The 15,285-nt window shown below is 39.0% G+C and overlaps 3 protein-coding genes across 3 annotated transcripts; all 3 read left to right on the top strand.

Moving 5' to 3' along the window:
- Positions 1–1,490: 1,490 nt before the first annotated feature.
- rbm19 (RNA binding motif protein 19) lies at positions 1,491–7,790 on the top strand. Its single transcript, XM_086077169.1, has 24 exons — positions 1,491–1,635; positions 1,725–1,907; positions 1,988–2,101; positions 2,206–2,244; positions 2,444–2,678; positions 2,871–3,121; positions 3,201–3,260; positions 3,351–3,429; positions 3,516–3,587; positions 3,675–3,881; positions 3,978–4,108; positions 4,192–4,319; positions 4,388–4,484; positions 4,593–4,703; positions 5,318–5,518; positions 5,600–5,669; positions 5,755–5,912; positions 5,986–6,046; positions 6,178–6,257; positions 6,353–6,408; positions 6,649–6,765; positions 6,869–6,974; positions 7,081–7,201; positions 7,293–7,790. The coding sequence occupies exons 1-24, from the start codon at positions 1,600–1,602 to the stop codon at positions 7,373–7,375; spliced, it is 2,796 nt and encodes a 931-aa protein (XP_085933295.1). The 5' UTR covers positions 1,491–1,599; the 3' UTR covers positions 7,376–7,790.
- Positions 7,791–8,053: 263 nt separating this feature from the next.
- Positions 8,054–12,479, top strand: plbd2 (phospholipase B domain containing 2). Its single transcript, XM_086076258.1, has 12 exons — positions 8,054–8,309; positions 8,394–8,487; positions 8,610–8,768; positions 9,533–9,633; positions 9,714–9,928; positions 10,098–10,192; positions 10,323–10,483; positions 10,974–11,069; positions 11,147–11,218; positions 11,310–11,462; positions 11,554–11,716; positions 11,799–12,479. Exons 1-12 carry the CDS (start codon positions 8,104–8,106, stop codon positions 11,967–11,969), a joined length of 1,686 nt encoding a protein of 561 aa, XP_085932384.1. The 5' UTR covers positions 8,054–8,103; the 3' UTR covers positions 11,970–12,479.
- Positions 12,480–12,610: 131 nt separating this feature from the next.
- On the top strand, positions 12,611–15,034 carry LOC147173826 (transmembrane protein 248). Its single transcript, XM_086076596.1, has 7 exons — positions 12,611–12,748; positions 13,013–13,189; positions 13,696–13,960; positions 14,042–14,135; positions 14,261–14,399; positions 14,477–14,617; positions 14,700–15,034. Exons 2-7 carry the CDS (start codon positions 13,028–13,030, stop codon positions 14,718–14,720), a joined length of 822 nt encoding a protein of 273 aa, XP_085932722.1. The 5' UTR covers positions 12,611–12,748; positions 13,013–13,027; the 3' UTR covers positions 14,721–15,034.
- Positions 15,035–15,285: the final 251 nt, after the last annotated feature.

Here is a 15,285-nt window from a genome sequence, read left to right as displayed (position 1 = left end):
AGTCCATAATTTGATTTTTTTTTAAATGAAATTTCAAACAATTAGAAAATTTGCTTTAGCAACTACATTACAATTGCATGCACGTACAGTATATTCACACTGTCAAATAGGGTATAATTAGCTATTTGTTTATGAATGTGGTGCAGAACTGCATCATTGGCCGCTGTTTTGAATATTTTCCCCCAAATTGTGTAGTAAACTACATTATATTAAGTATGTTCATGAGGAAACACTGTTAAATTGCCCCTCTGACTATTTAAATCAAAACTGAACACTATTTTTGCATAAACAGATATTTTACTATACTGTAACTCTTCTATTAGTTTTATATGTAGGGTATGCATACCTTATGTTTTGACAGAAGAGTTCAGATAATTATATGTAACAGATTATATTATATTAGATTAGATTAGAAAACATTTATTGTCATTATACAACGTACAATGAGATTTGAAGCTCTGCCATAAAGTGCACACATATATAGTAGACATAGTAAATATGCATACAATAAAAATAAAATAGGATAAAAACAATAAATAAAAACAATATAAAACTACTGTATCCAATATACATATTATGGTCTTGTGCAATTCTGGAGGTACCCAGGCAGGTTGAGAGTAAACAGGTACACTAGTTTTATAGGTCAGGTGATGTATGCCTGCTCTGTTCTTTAATCTGACCTAAGCGTTTACATTATCAAGACTCCTGGGATATTTGTTGCCATCAATGTGTATGTTTTTTTATTTATTACAATTGTTTTTGAAATGTTTCATTCATGTTTTAATTACCCTTGATTAGTTCTTAAATTCGTCCTCATGAGTATGTTGATTGATCTAGTGTAAAAATTAACAAATGAATAAAAATAATAATTAAAAAAAAATCATGTGTACATTTTCCACGTTTTTAATTGGTTTAGAAATTATATAATATTAATTATCATGTTTTAATGAATAATTGTTTTGTTTTTATTAAAAAATAACTATTGTGCATATTTACACACTATCTTCCATCCATCCATCCATTTTCTTAACCGCCTATCCTCACAAGGGTCGCGGGGGGCGCTGGAGCCTATCCCAGCTGGCTTCGGGCAGTAGGCGGGGTACACCCTGAACTGGTTGCCAGCCAATCGCAGTATGTAACAAGATCTTCATAGCCTTTTGCCGGTTACGAGAAAATTTATGGAATCGATGTACAGCTTCACTTCACAATGGAAAGCAATGAAAAAGGTTTTCCTATGTATGAATTCACATTTATGGATGTAAAATGTAGCCATAATAATGGTAAGATCAATAATATAAGTTTCCAAGGGGTTTAACTTATTTATTTTAAAGTCATAGAGACCAAGCTCTACATCCTTCCAAAACAGTTCAAAATCTTTATCAATCTTTTCGATCTTGTTTTCTATCAGCGAATGACCTGACGGGTATTTTTAAATATACGCTCAGCTCCAGTAGGTGGCGCATTTTGAAACGTAAGACAAAAAAAGCAACGCCAAGGAAGAGATCCACTTCAACATGGCGACCTAGAATGCTGTCCATGCTCGTTTGTTGACAAAATCAAACCTTTTTTACTTCATTTGAAAGTTCACAGGACCAAAATATGTCGCGACTCATCGTTAAAAACCTCCCAAATGGGGTAAGTAAAAAGCTTGGATTAAAAAAAAAAACGGATTGCTAAACATTACGAACTGTATCAAGCGACTTGAACGTTTAACTTGTGCTCAGATAAAGGAGGAGAGGTTCCGAGGCATGTTTGCAGCCTTTGGGACCCTGACTGACTGCACTCTCAAGTTCACCAAGGACGGCAAGTTCCGCAAGTTTGGCTTTGTCGGGTTCAAAAGCGAGGAGGATGCGAATACAGCGTTGACGCATTTTAACAGGAGTTTCGTGGATACATCCAGAGTGACGGTATGTTCTTGTGGGCCTGTTGTCAGCTTCACGAGCGACATTTCCATGGCGAGTGATGTGACCTGTGTGGTCCATTGCAGGTGGAGATGTGTAAGGCATTTGGTGACCCCACTAAAGCAAAAGCCTGGAGCAAACACACTCAGAGCTCCGAACCAGACAAACCAGCCACACAGACTAAAACTGCTAGTAAAAAGGTGGGTAATTCCTTGAATATATCAACAGAAACAGTAAGGGATGGAATATAGATTTGTTACTAGGCTGTATTGTATTATTTTGTAACTCTGTGATATTTTCTTAGGCGAAGGGGGAAAAGGAGCCCAACAGTGCATTGAAAAATGTGAGTTTTAAAGTTTTAAGAATGCCTCTCAATACAATACATTGCTGTTGTACATCAATGCGAGGTACAGCTACCGCTTTACTAAACTCACTGTGTTATCCTAGTAATGAAGGCACGCGTTTTATTTTAAATTTCACTAACCACAGAAACATCCTCCTTTGTTTATTTCCAACTCTAACCTGTCTTTCATGTGCATCAGCTAGAGAACGACGAAGTGTTCAAGGAGTTCCTGTCAGTTCATCAAAATCGAAGTCAAGCGCCGACATGGGTGAACGATACATTGCAGCAGGCGGTCGACCTTGACGGCGCCAAGACAAAGAGCAAGAAGAAGCCGGTTGATGATGATTACCTCAACTTTGACTCTGATCAATCGGACGATGAATATGAGGAAGAAGAAGAAGATGAAGAAGAGGAGGACAACAGTGAAGATGACTGTAAGTAACTATAAAATGATTTAAAAGATGAAAGAAGACATCCTGTTCAGTGAGGAGTTACTCAAACCTTGGACAAAATATCACATCTCAAATCTTATCAAGAGATTTCCCCAACTGTCTCCATATTTGTGGGCTACTATCATATAGCCGATAAAAGGCAATGTGGTAAAGCAGTAATAATGTGTTTTACAGGCACCACTAAAGAAGCTCTGAAGTCCAGCCTGTCAGATATGGAGTATCTTCGCTCAAAGGTGGTACGAACTGAGGACGCCATGGATGAAGGTGATGAGAAAGATGACAAAGAGAAAGGGGATGGTGGTCCTGCACAGCACAACGACAGCGCTTATGAGAGTGGGGACCGAGATAACACCCTCAAGATAAAAAGCTCTGTTTGCTCTGAGGACAAGAAGCAGAAAAAAGCTAAGAAAAATGCAAAGCAAGAGGTGACTAATCGGTCTAATTTACGCTTCAATAAATGACTGTATTTCTTTCATTGTGTAATTTACCCTGTCTTTGTTCCAGATGGAACCAACAACAGATTTCACAGTTAAACTGAGAGGAGTCCCGTTCACTGTTAAAGAGGTGAATAGACTTGTTGTGAAGGTTTATATTTGGGGCAAAAATACAAAAACACACTTTTGTTAATCACACATTGTCTTATTATCAAATTAGCAACAAATTAGAGAATTCATGACGCCACAGAAGCCTGCTGCCATCAGAATTGGAAGAAATGAAAGTGGCAACAGAACAGGTAATTTATGGAATGCATTTTTTCTATTGCTGTATACACTTTTGCTTGCTTTCTTGTCTATCATAAAGGTCTTGTATGTGTTTTAGGCTATGTATATGTAGATCTTCACTCTGCAGAAGAGGTTGAAAAGGCCTTGAAGAAAAATAAAGACTATATAGGTGAGAGCTCTATCTCAAGGTGTGAAGTAATGAGAGCCTTGGTTATTATATGTCACTATACGTTATATTGCTTCTGCTTGTCTTTAGGAGGGCGCTACATCGAGGTGTTCCGTGTTGAGGCCTCCGGATGGAAAAGGACTGACCAAAGGGACAAAACAATTGATAGAAACTTCACCAGAACACTGAAGGATGATGAGGAAGAAGAGGAGGTTGCTGAATCGGGACGTCTCTTTGTACGAAACCTCCCTTATACATGCACAGAAGAAGAAATCAAAGAAGTATTTTCTAAACATGGCGAGTGAAACATCTCAAACGCAGATGAACACATTTCAGTTGATACTGGCAATGGCGAAAATAATAATGCTCCTTTTGAATTTTGCACTACTGTAGGTCCTTTATCAGAGGTGCTCTTCCCCATTGACAATCTAACAAAGAGACCTAAAGGTTTTGCTTTCATAACATACATGATTCCAGAAAATGCTGTGGCAGCTTTAGCCCAACTTGACGGGCACATATTTCAGGTATGTTTGACATGATGCTGCAGGATCTTGCGTACTTGCGAATGTTTACAGGATGCTTAAAATAAATGCTCTTTTTTTCTCAGGGCAGGATGCTTCACCTGCTTCCATCCACAGTAAAGAAGGAAAAAAGTGAATCTTCAGAAGCTGGAGGTCCCGGCTCCTCGTCTTATAAACGTCAAAAGGATGCAAAAAACAAAGCTTCAAGTTCTAGGTAAGCGCGTTCGTATTAAGTTGTGCTTTTTAGTTTTGCTGTCTTTTGATTGAATTTTTGTTTTTTAGTTCACACAACTGGAATACACTCTTTGTGGGCACAAGCGCAGTGGCTGATGCCATCGCGGAAAAATACAACACCACAAAAAGCCAAGTCTTGGACCATGTAACTTCATCCTGTTTCTCACAATAATCTTCTACCATACGTGACTTTCAAATCAGTCATGTTTCGCTTTTTTGTCTTATATTTCCCTTTTTGTCACTTTCGCTGCAGGAGACAAAGGGAAGTGTTGCAGTGCGAATGGCTCTGGGAGAGACCCAGATTGTCCAAGAAACTCGCCAATTTCTACTAGACAGCGGTGTGAGTTTGGATTCCTTTAGTCAGGTATGGTTTTACTGAAGCACACACTTAACAGTGGTCAACTTTCTTCTAGCTTAAAGTGCAAGTCAACCTTAAACATTTCTTGACATTAATATGTTATATGTGACCTCACTAGTCTAAACATGACACACTGATTAATATAACATTTGTGGAATAATGGTTATGAAGCAAAATCCAGCCATTTTTATCCATCTCAGGGGGCGGCCATTTTGCCACTTGCTGTCGACTGAAGATGACATCAATGTTGCTCGGGGCTCAGGCAACGACCAATCACAGCTCACCTGTTTTCTGAAGCTAAGCTGTGATTGGCTGTGATTGCATAGAACATAAGTGTCAAACTTCGGTCCTCGGGGGCCGCATTCCTGCAGGTTTTGGAAGTTTCCCTCTTCCAACACAAGCTGATTCCAATCAGCAGGATCGTTATCAGGCTTATGCAGAGCTTGCTGATGAGCTGATCATATATCAGCTGTGTTGGATAACGGAAACATCCAAAACCTGCCAGACTAAGGCTTTCCAGGACCGGAGTTTGACACCTATGCCATAGAACTTATTACTGTAAAAAAAAAAAAAAAAATTGGGATTGACTTCCCCTTTAAGTTCCTTTTTTGGGCGTGTAGGCGGCTGCAGAGAGGAGCACAACTGTGATCTTGGTGAAGAACCTCCCAGCCGGAGTGACCGTGTCGGAGCTGGAGGAGCTTTTCTCCACTCATGGCTCTTTGGGCCGGGTGCTGCTGCCGCCGTCCGGTCTCACCGCCATCATCGAGTTCCTGGAGCCCACTGAAGCCAAACAAGCTTTTTTTAGACTGGCATACAGCAAGGTGTGTTTAACCCCTGTTTCGTTTGTGTTCAGCATCATGTGGGGATGACTGAAACTTTCTGGGTTTGTCTCTGTATCACAGTTCCATCACGTCCCGCTGTATTTGGAGTGGGCGCCCATGGGGGTGTTTGTTGCAGCCGAACCAGCACCAGGTTCATTAGCACACTCACTCTCCCTTAGACACTTGCTAGTACTATTTTTAAATGGGTGATAAATATATGGATCTGTTTGACGAAGTGAAAGCAAAGGGTGTGGAAGAGGAGAAGGAGCAACAGAAGGAAGAAAAAGAAGAGGATGAAGAAGAGGAGGAGGAGGAGGAGGATGAGACTGTTCTAGGTTCCACACTTTTCATCAAGAATCTCAATTTCAGCACGACAGAGGAGACACTTCAAGAGGTACACTTTTGTAACTGAATAAATGTCAGATGTCAATGTTTTTAATGGCTGCTTATTTGTTCTTTTCTGACAGATCTTCTCCAAATGTGGCAAGGTGAAGTCGTGCACAATCTCCAAGAAAAAAAACAAAGCAGGTATTTACGGCCGAAGTGGGACAACGTGCGTTTAGTAGTCATACACTGAACCAATTCATGTACGCAGAAAGACTAAAACTAATTTAGGTATTTGAGTTTTTGTTTTAAAGCAATACTTGCTTGACTTGCAGGCAAAATGCTGTCAATGGGCTATGGTTTTGTTCAGTATCATACTGCTGAGTCAGCACAGAAAGCCTTGCGACAACTCCAGGTATTTGGATTTGTTTCCTTGCTGTTGCTGTTTAAAATTTGCCATTGCCTCGTCTGTAAGTCACATGACTGCTTTTTCTTTCATATTTCCACCAGCGCTGCAGTGTGGATGAACACAGCTTAGAGCTGAAGATTTCAGAAAGAGCTACAAGGTAAAAAATATAAAATGCCTCATTCACTCAATGTAGAAGCTTGGGCTGCTATAAATGACTGCTTTGCTTGTTGATTACTCACTGATAGTCGTTGTGTTTAGCACCTGCTTCTTTTTTTCTTAAATAACCATCATTATCTTATTTCTCACTTTTTTTAAATGCAACTATTGGAATATCCATGCATTGTGCCTACAATCAACTGTCATCATCATTCATGTGGTTGCCTTTCGCTTTCCGCAGGACTGCTGAAGTGTCACGCAAGAAAAAGCAGGTGGAGAAGAAGCAAACAGGATCAAAGATCCTTGTGCGAAATGTCCCCTTCCAAGCCACCGTCAAGGAAATTCGGGAACTCTTCTGGTAGCAGCCACATGCACACACATACACACACAGCTGTTGTATAAGACACACTTTGTAAATGGGCAATGCGTTGATCCACTAATTCCTCAGTTTTTTGTCTCAGTACATTTGGAGAGCTGAAGACAGTTCGTCTTCCGAAGAAAGCAGCAGGTACGGGGAGTCATAGAGGTTTTGGCTTCATCGACTTCATCACCAAGCAAGATGCCAAGGTTTGGGGCAAACACACTGTATTTTTGTTTAAAAACATTTCTCTCATGGTCCCCGGTTTAAATTACCATACAGTTTCATTAATTATATGCTTGTCTTTATCTCCAGAAAGCATTTGCTGCCTTATGCCACAGCACCCATCTTTATGGGAGACGCCTTGTGCTGGAATGGGCTGATACGGAGGAAACAGTAGAGACATTGAGACGGAAAACAGCTGAACATTTTCATGGTAAATGAATTTCACTACTTGAAAAGTGTGCGGGAATAGTGCAATGAAGTTAATCATTTTTAAAATCCTTCTCATTTATTGTCAATTTTAGTGGAAAGCAAAAAGCAACGAAAGGCGGAGGTGCTTGGGGGAATTCTGGAAAAGATGGAAACTCCAGCTGATGCGGAGGACTGAAACTGGTGCTGTTACCTGAAGCCATTAGGAATTGAGGGGTTGTGTGATCTGTTGTGTGACTTAACCTGAAGGTCGCACGTTTGATTGCTAGCTACCTCACAGCCTGTTGAAGAATCCTTGAGCAAGATATGCGAGTTGATCTGGATGTTGTGTGATTAAGGCATTTCAAATCATTACCATAATGCCACCATTATTAATCATTGTTAGTAAGGATGGAACAAAGTACGGTAAAAGCCTTTAAGTACTTAGAGGTGTTATGTACTACATGTAGATCAGCCTGGATCTAGTATGAAAATATACACGTTGAACTAATGTTTTATTTAAAAAAATGTTTTTTTCATGATACAGAAATGTTTTGTAGAGAATTATTTGAAATATCTGTTTTAAATAAAAATGTATGTGTCTTATTTTGAAAGTACTGTATTTGTATGTGCCTAAAAGAAAACGCTGAAACCATAGATAGCGTATTGAGCAGGACGACCCGTGGCTCATATAATAGGATATATTATTTACACATTCTTGACAAGTCAGTGCAATAACAGTGTTGCATACGTTGCTAACTCCAAATTTGCCACATCCAAGATGGCAGACTCTTAGCTACGGGTGATACAAATTATTGAGACGTTTTATGCATATATGTCTATGACAGGGACCGGAAAACCTCACATCAGACATCCGCTGTGATCAGCTGGTGGCTACTTCATACCGTGTGACTTACTCGTGAAAATATGGCCATGGCCTACATCCCGGTAGAGATGTCTTTGTTGTGTAAGTGTTCCCTCGTTTTAAGTTGTGTTTTACTCAGTAACTTGGTTAAAGCTGAAGTACAATCGGTGGTTATTGACAAAAACACGGGGCAGCTGTCTCTCCAGGAGGGTTATAGAGAAGATTTTGTGGCGTGGGCTAAGTTCACCGACGACATTCAAACTTCAGGGTAGGTAGATAAGGACTTAAAAACGTGTTTAACTTCATGACATACTTCACTCTGTATTCACGGAGTCCATTGTGTTCACATCAGTTGGGCTTTCTTGGAGGTGACCACCAGCAGTCAGTACAATGACAGCTTGCAGGCGTATGCTGCTGGAGCCGTGGAGGCTGCAGTCACATCTCAGGTCAGCTTCTTTAAAAAATCAAAAAGAAAGAAAGAAAGACTCCACTATCCTTGCTTGGTTGCACGAGCCACTAGATGTTATAATTTATTATTTTTTATTTTATTTTTTATTTCTGTGTTTAGCTTATCTACAAGCACTGGATGAACACTCTTATGGGTTACTGTGGACCCTTCTCGAGAGATTTTGGTTACTGTGATCGTCTTAAGAATTTCATCACTGTCAACCTGCAGTGGATTCAGGAGCAAATTGAGAAGGAGCCAAATTCACCTTACTGGTACCAGGTATGTTGGAGGTTTTCTATGTGAATAAACATGACTTCCCGTTGTGTGTCAAGAGGAAATATGTTAAAGTAAAAATGAATACATATAAAGCAATATTTAAAACTCAGTCAAGTTTTTCAGTATGACATTTTCTTAATGATACGATTAGATTTTTTTTTTCCTGAAATTTTGGGATCATTAAAGTTACCCTGTTTGAGGAGAGTATTTTGTTGCTTGCTCTGTAAACAATCAGTTTGGTATGGAGGGTAAAAAGAGACAGAACTCTTATTAGCCTCCTTCTCTCATTATTTACCGCATCTCCATAATTCTAACATTATTACAGGGTGCATACGCAAGTGTGAAAAGTATGGAATTGGATTTTTTTTTAATCCAGATATGAAAACTATAGTATGGAAAAATGCTCACGTTTCCAAGACTGTAAGAACAGTGCTGTTTATTTTCTGTTTTTTATTTTTATTTATTTTTTTAAGTAATGAATATATCAAATATATATCAGTGCAGTCAGAATTTTTGATTTAATCATTGAATTTATTTGGTGGCTACAACACATTTGATGACTGGGATGCTTGAGAAAAATTGAAGAGACAGAAGTAGCACAAAGAGTTAACTCCGTAAGGTTTCAATTTTCAATCAAATTTGCAGACCAGACGGGTGAAATCAACATGAATAAAATAAAATAAAGTCTGGAAATGTATCAGAAAACTAAAATAATAATAATAATAATAAATCGCTCTTTGAGATCACTGTTTTATTTTCCATGTCAGATTCGCCTGGCACTTCTTCAGCTCAAAGGTCTCGAGGACAGTTACAATGAAGAACTGTCATTTCCTTCTGGCCCAATATCCTTTAACCCATTTGGTTTCCTGTAAGTATATGTGATTTTCATACTCGCACTAAACTTAACATCCACCAAATTAAAATGCCCGGCCTTGTATTCCCAACCAGACTCTTCCAAATGGGCGGAGATCTGGAGGACTTGGAATCAGCTCTGAATAAATCCAGCCCGACTCGACCACTCGGATCCGGCTCGTGCTCTGCTCTCATTAAACTGCTGCCGAACAATAAAGATCTACTGGTGTCACATGACACCTGGAACACCTACCAGTCAATGTTGCGCATCATGAAGAAATACTCCTTTGCCTTCAAAGTTTCCCCCTTAGGTATTTTCTTGACACATGTGCTGTATTATGTGTTTAGATAAAGTATTTAGAAAATTTTGTTGTGCATTGTTTTCAAAGGTGACAAGCCTACATTACAATGTGAAATGTTGTTTTTGATGATAATGCCTACAAGTGAACAGGAGTTCTGTAACATGTATTTTGTCCACAGACAATCATATCATTCCTGGACAGACTCAGGCATTCTCCTCCTACCCTGGTTCTATTTTTTCTGGAGATGACTTTTATATCCTTAGTAGTGGCTTGGTAAGAGCTTCTAGCGGTCATAACACAATGTTAGCCCGTTTGCACAATACTGATCTTAAAAAGAAAAGTTTAGCCAGAAATAGATGAATGTTTGTTTTCCTAATTGGAATTACTTATCATGTGGCTGTAGGTTACCCTGGAAACCACCATTGGAAATAGCAACCCCGCTTTGTGGAAGTTTGTTCAACCCACAGGCACGGTCATGGAATGGCTCAGGAATATTGTGGCTAATCGTCTGGCAGTGACTGCTAAAGCCTGGGCTGAAGTATTCAGCAAGTACAACAGTGGCACGTAGGTTTCAAGCATTATTCAGCTCTTCAAATGATCAAATTCCAAAATTATGCTAGTATTGAGTCTCAAGTGAATATTAACTCATTCACTGCCATTGACGGCTATAGACGTCCAAAAATCATTTGAACTATTTCTATTGGTTTCACGTCCAAAAATCTTTTGAACTATTTCTATTAGTTTAACATTTTTTTCCACTTTTGTTAACAAGAGTATAAAAAACAATTATTGTACATTTAGAACAGATATAAAATTTGTGATTAATCGGGAGTTACCTATTGAAGTCATGCGATTAATTAAAAATTAAAAAAATTAAAAAAAATTAATTCTAGAAAAAAAAGATTATTTAAAAAAATGTTAACAAAAGTGGAAAAAATGTTAAACTAATAAAAACAGTTAAAATTAATTTTTGACATTTATAGGCGTCAATGGCAGTGAATGAGTTAAAATAAATATTAGATTTGAATGTGGTCTTTGCATGCATGCATTTTAGGTACAACAACCAGTGGATGATTGTGGACTATAACAACTTCACTCCCGGCAAGACCAACATGAAGGAGGGCTTGTTTGTTGTGTTGGAGCAGATTCCGTAAGTCTATTAAACCTTAATTTATAAGTTGTTTTCGTTTGTTACAAATGGGCTATTCCTGTCCTTTAACATTACAGGGGTCAAATTGTTTTTACTGATAAAACAGAAGAATTACTTCAGAAAGGATACTGGGCAAGTTACAACATACCGTAAGTATTGATCCACAATATTTACAGTATGTTGAATGTGACCGACCCATGTTTTTAATATATATCATCATTGGACCATTTTTGATGGAAGGTACTATGAGGACATATTTAATGCGAGCGGCTGCAATGAGCTGGTGAAAAAGTTTGGTTCGTGGTTCTCCCTGGACTTGAATCCCCGGGCTCAAATATTCAAGAGAGACCAGAAAACTGTTACAGACGTTTCCTCCATGATGCGCCTCATGAGGTCTGGATAATGAAACAAACTATTTTATTTTGTGTGCATTTAAACAAATCACACTTTTTCTTACACTTCCTTTTTTTTTTGTTCCATTTAGATATAATAACTTTAAAGAAGACCCCTTGTCACGGTGCCAAGACTGCAACCCACTTGAGAATGGAGAGAATGCCATCTCAGCTCGCTCAGACCTAAATCCGGCAAACGGCACTTATCCATTTGGCGCCTTACGGCAAAGGTCCCATGGAGGGACAGACATGAAGGTGTTTGTCGTGTCTATGGTCTACAAATCCATTTATAAGTCTTGCCTGAAACTAAGTGATGTTCTATGTTTGTTTTATGCAGATGACCTCCTATGGAATGTTTCGTCGGTATGAGATGCTGGCTGTAAGTGGGCCAACTTGGGACCAGCTGCCCGCCTTCCAGTGGAGCAATTCTCCATACAAAGACCTTCTGCACATGGGTCAACCTGATATGTGGGCATTTAAACCTATTAAAGTTACCTGGACACCTTAATTGCAATGATGCCTTACATAAACATGGTGGGCTGGAAATGTTGTGGAAATTTTGACAAAGGGAAATAATACTATGCATAAATGGTTTCTCAGGGTTCTCAGTATGTAGATTCTGGATGTTCTGGGTCTTTTGCACTATTTGCTCAATAAAAGCACAGAAGAGAGATATGAATGTGAGGGAATACGAAGAACAATTCATTTATGGCCTGTATCTAATTGTTACATTGATTGATGTCTGATCATGTTTGAATTGTTTAGTTCTAAACTCTTAATGAATGTGTAAATCAGTATTGTTTGACATATTGTTTTGATAATTTTGAATGTGTTTTACATTTTTTTCAAACCATTTATGGAATATTTCTTTTTCACATTGATTCTAAATATCACTCCAAAAGATGCACAGAACAGGAAATATGATTCTTAAAATGAAAATATTGAAGTTTTTGATAATTATATTGGAGTTGTATATTACTGTACACACTGCACTCAAGTAAAAACACTCAAATCTCTACTTGTCCATCTTCTGAAATATTTTGCGCTATTTCCTATGTCTGACAGCGCATTGGTAAACAAGTGACGTCACTGCCATGTTGCTCACGTGTTTCTCGTGGCCCAATCATGTTACATCCGTAAACTGGTGAAGTGACGTAAAAAAAAACACTCGTGTCGAAGTTGTCAACCCAGTGCCGAACTCAGTGGACTCCTTATCTAATGCGGATGTTCAAAACATTTATTTTGCAAAAATAACGATGTAGTGACCGCAGCCTACTCCATATTAAGGTATGGCATTTGCATGTGTAATGTATCTACATTATAGTGATATTAATACAGACGATATATAAAGGGGGTGGGTTACTTGTTTGCAGCCTGTATATTAAAACCATGCAAGCAGCATAAATGCACAATGCAGAAGCCTATTTCCTCATTTACAGTGCTGCTGTGTTTTTGTCTAATCACCGATACCCTAACAGAGAAATGAACATATGGTCACTCATATTTAACTTGACTTATTTATGTGTCTTTCCTGTGTTTGCTTCATTTCAGGTTTAATTGTGTTCGATGATGGCGTCCTGGCACCCGGTTAACAATATAAGAGATTACGTGTCCCAGAACCCGCCGGCTGTGACATTTTTCCTGTGTCTCCTGACACTGGCTATTTCGTTCATAAGCCTCGGTTCTTATAGCAGTAATCATACCCTGCCCAATCCGGACACAACAAAGGTAACCACTATTTGCCTTGCATTTGGAAGAATATGGGACATTTAATATGTGTAAATTGGAACCAGCATGACTCAGTGGCAAGCAATATTGTGTGCGCGTGTGTGTGTGTGTGTGTGTGTGTGTGCGTGCGTGCGTGCGTGTGCGTGTGTGAGTGTTTGGGGGAGGGGGGGGGGGGGTGCTACCGAATGTTTTTCTGTGTCTTGCACAATTACCATCGTGTATAGTTGCCCACCCTGAATCAAATACTTGTAAATTATTAAAAATGTGTGCAGAATGGAAGTTGAAAGAACAAATGTCAGTTCCTGAACAGTGTTGATGCACCAACAGACAATGGAACATGGTGTGCATGTGTAAACTATATTGGAGTATTTAATAATAATAATAATAATAATTGTATTAGTGTGAGTGGCACTAAAGAAAATGTGGCTGAAGTGTCTTGCCAAAGGACACAACGTCATTTAGGCTCCCACAGTTATCATAATTATGCCAAATGTTTTGTCTCTCAGGACTGGAACCATCTCCTATCTACTTTAGCACACTTCCACCTGTGTGTTAAGTCCAACTGGAGTTCAGATGAGCCGGTGTCCCTAGGCCCATCTCCTCTTACACAACAGAGTAGAGATGGCGCTGCTTCACTTGAATCGACATTACAGCCCTTACATGTCACAAGTTTGCATCTCAAGGTTCCTTTGACTATCACAAGCAACCACGGCCTTCCAAAAGATGTTGACCTTTTCACAACTTTGACAGCCAGCCAGTTGCATCTTGGGGGTTGGTATTGCATTTAAGCACTTTAGCGGTAAACAAGAATGTCTTATATTGTTAATGTTGAGCGATTGTTTTTCTCTTTAGGCGAGGAGATTGTGAATGTAGACATACATTCAGAAAATGATACCTACACCTGCCTCACTTTAAGAGCTCCAACTGCTCTCTTCCCTATGAGCCGGTGAGTTTGGCTGGACTTAAGTTTGTGTTTTATACCTACAAGTATAAAGATGCCACAAATGAATGTGCTTTGCCACAATAACACATTGAATCAGTTGTTTACGTATGACTTGTGTTTTTATGTAGACTTCCCCCTGAGTGTCATGCGGGCAACAACCATTCACCTGTCCACGTGGAGGCAATTGATCAGCCACCGCCACCATCACAAGCTTGCTACGGTCTTCTCTCCTGGAATGACCCTACGCTCACTATCATGTTAACAAAGGTACCACGCGGATGAAATATAAGTAATGTGCTCTGCCAAATAACGTCAACAATTTGTTTTCTTTTCTTCATCTCGAGGAGGAGCAGTGGGTGGCAGTGCGACATCTGATAGAAGTCAGTATGTGTCTGATAGGAGTTTGTTTAATACTTTGTTTAGCTGCTAGCGTGTCACATTCAAAGATGCGCAAGTACCACAGGAAGGAGCTGGACCTTCAAAATGTAAATACTGTTTCTCCTAGTATTGTACAGTTGTGAAGCATGCCAAATTTCCTTTTAACACCATTATTGTTGTTTGTTGCAGGAACCTTTGATTGACGCTTGAACATCTTTTGTCAACTGAATGTTGAAGAATTCAGTCTGAGGCAATGAGAAAAACTATCCTTCTGTCCTGTAGGACCCTAATGAAAACTTTTTTATGTAATATTTACTCAGTTTTCTGTTTACTGTTCTCCAGCGGCTCACATGTTTGCATGGTGTAAATGTCTGCCAGATTCCAAGTAAAGCTATAAAAAAAAAGTTTATTATCTTGCTGTTTAAATTAATACATACTGTATGTATGTTATTTTTAATCAGTTACTGTTGCTCTGATTCTGAGTATATACTGTATCAGTGTAATAAATTGTATCCATCCATTCATCTATCCAGCTCGTGACCATAAGTGAGGTAGGCTAAGACTCTTTTCACCCGAGTGTGGAGCCGCAAATTCGATGACATGACTACAAAGTTAATAATTGAACTGGGGGTCTTCGGGTGTTTTGGTGCCAAGTGCAATTTTGGACACCCTGAAGTCTGAACATGGTGTTTCAGGTAATACAAATATTAAAATGTAAAAGGTAATACAAAACTGTATGGTAATAAAAATATTTAAATGTAAAAGGTAATACAAA

The sequence above is a fragment of the Leptonotus elevatus genome, chromosome 5 (assembly GCF_054856555.1).
Source record: "Leptonotus elevatus isolate MCC_2025b chromosome 5, RoL_Lele_1.0, whole genome shotgun sequence".
NCBI lineage: Eukaryota > Metazoa > Chordata > Actinopteri > Syngnathiformes > Syngnathidae > Leptonotus > Leptonotus elevatus.
Note: the sequence above shows the minus strand (reverse complement) of the source record. Positions and strands in the feature narration are given on the sequence as shown.

Excerpts from the sequence above, each read along its gene's own strand:
- rbm19 (XM_086077169.1), top strand. The coding sequence starts at position 1,600 with ATGTCGCGACTCATCGTTAAAAACCTCCCAAATGGG. Across the intron at positions 2,679-2,870 it reads GGACAACAGTGAAGATGACT|GCACCACTAAAGAAGCTCTG; the intron begins GTAAGTAACTAT and ends TGTGTTTTACAG. Across the intron at positions 3,430-3,515 it reads TGAAAGTGGCAACAGAACAG|GCTATGTATATGTAGATCTT; the intron begins GTAATTTATGGA and ends TATGTGTTTTAG.
- plbd2 (XM_086076258.1), top strand. The coding sequence starts at position 8,104 with ATGGCCATGGCCTACATCCCGGTAGAGATGTCTTTGTTGTGTAAGTGT. Across the intron at positions 10,484-10,973 it reads AGCAAGTACAACAGTGGCAC|GTACAACAACCAGTGGATGA; the intron begins GTAGGTTTCAAG and ends CATGCATTTTAG. Across the intron at positions 11,219-11,309 it reads TGGGCAAGTTACAACATACC|GTACTATGAGGACATATTTA; the intron begins GTAAGTATTGAT and ends TTTTGATGGAAG.
- LOC147173826 (XM_086076596.1), top strand. The coding sequence starts at position 13,028 with ATGATGGCGTCCTGGCACCCGGTTAACAATATAAGAGATTACGTGTCC. Across the intron at positions 14,136-14,260 it reads GCTCTCTTCCCTATGAGCCG|ACTTCCCCCTGAGTGTCATG; the intron begins GTGAGTTTGGCT and ends GTTTTTATGTAG. Across the intron at positions 14,618-14,699 it reads AGGAGCTGGACCTTCAAAAT|GAACCTTTGATTGACGCTTG; the intron begins GTAAATACTGTT and ends TGTTTGTTGCAG.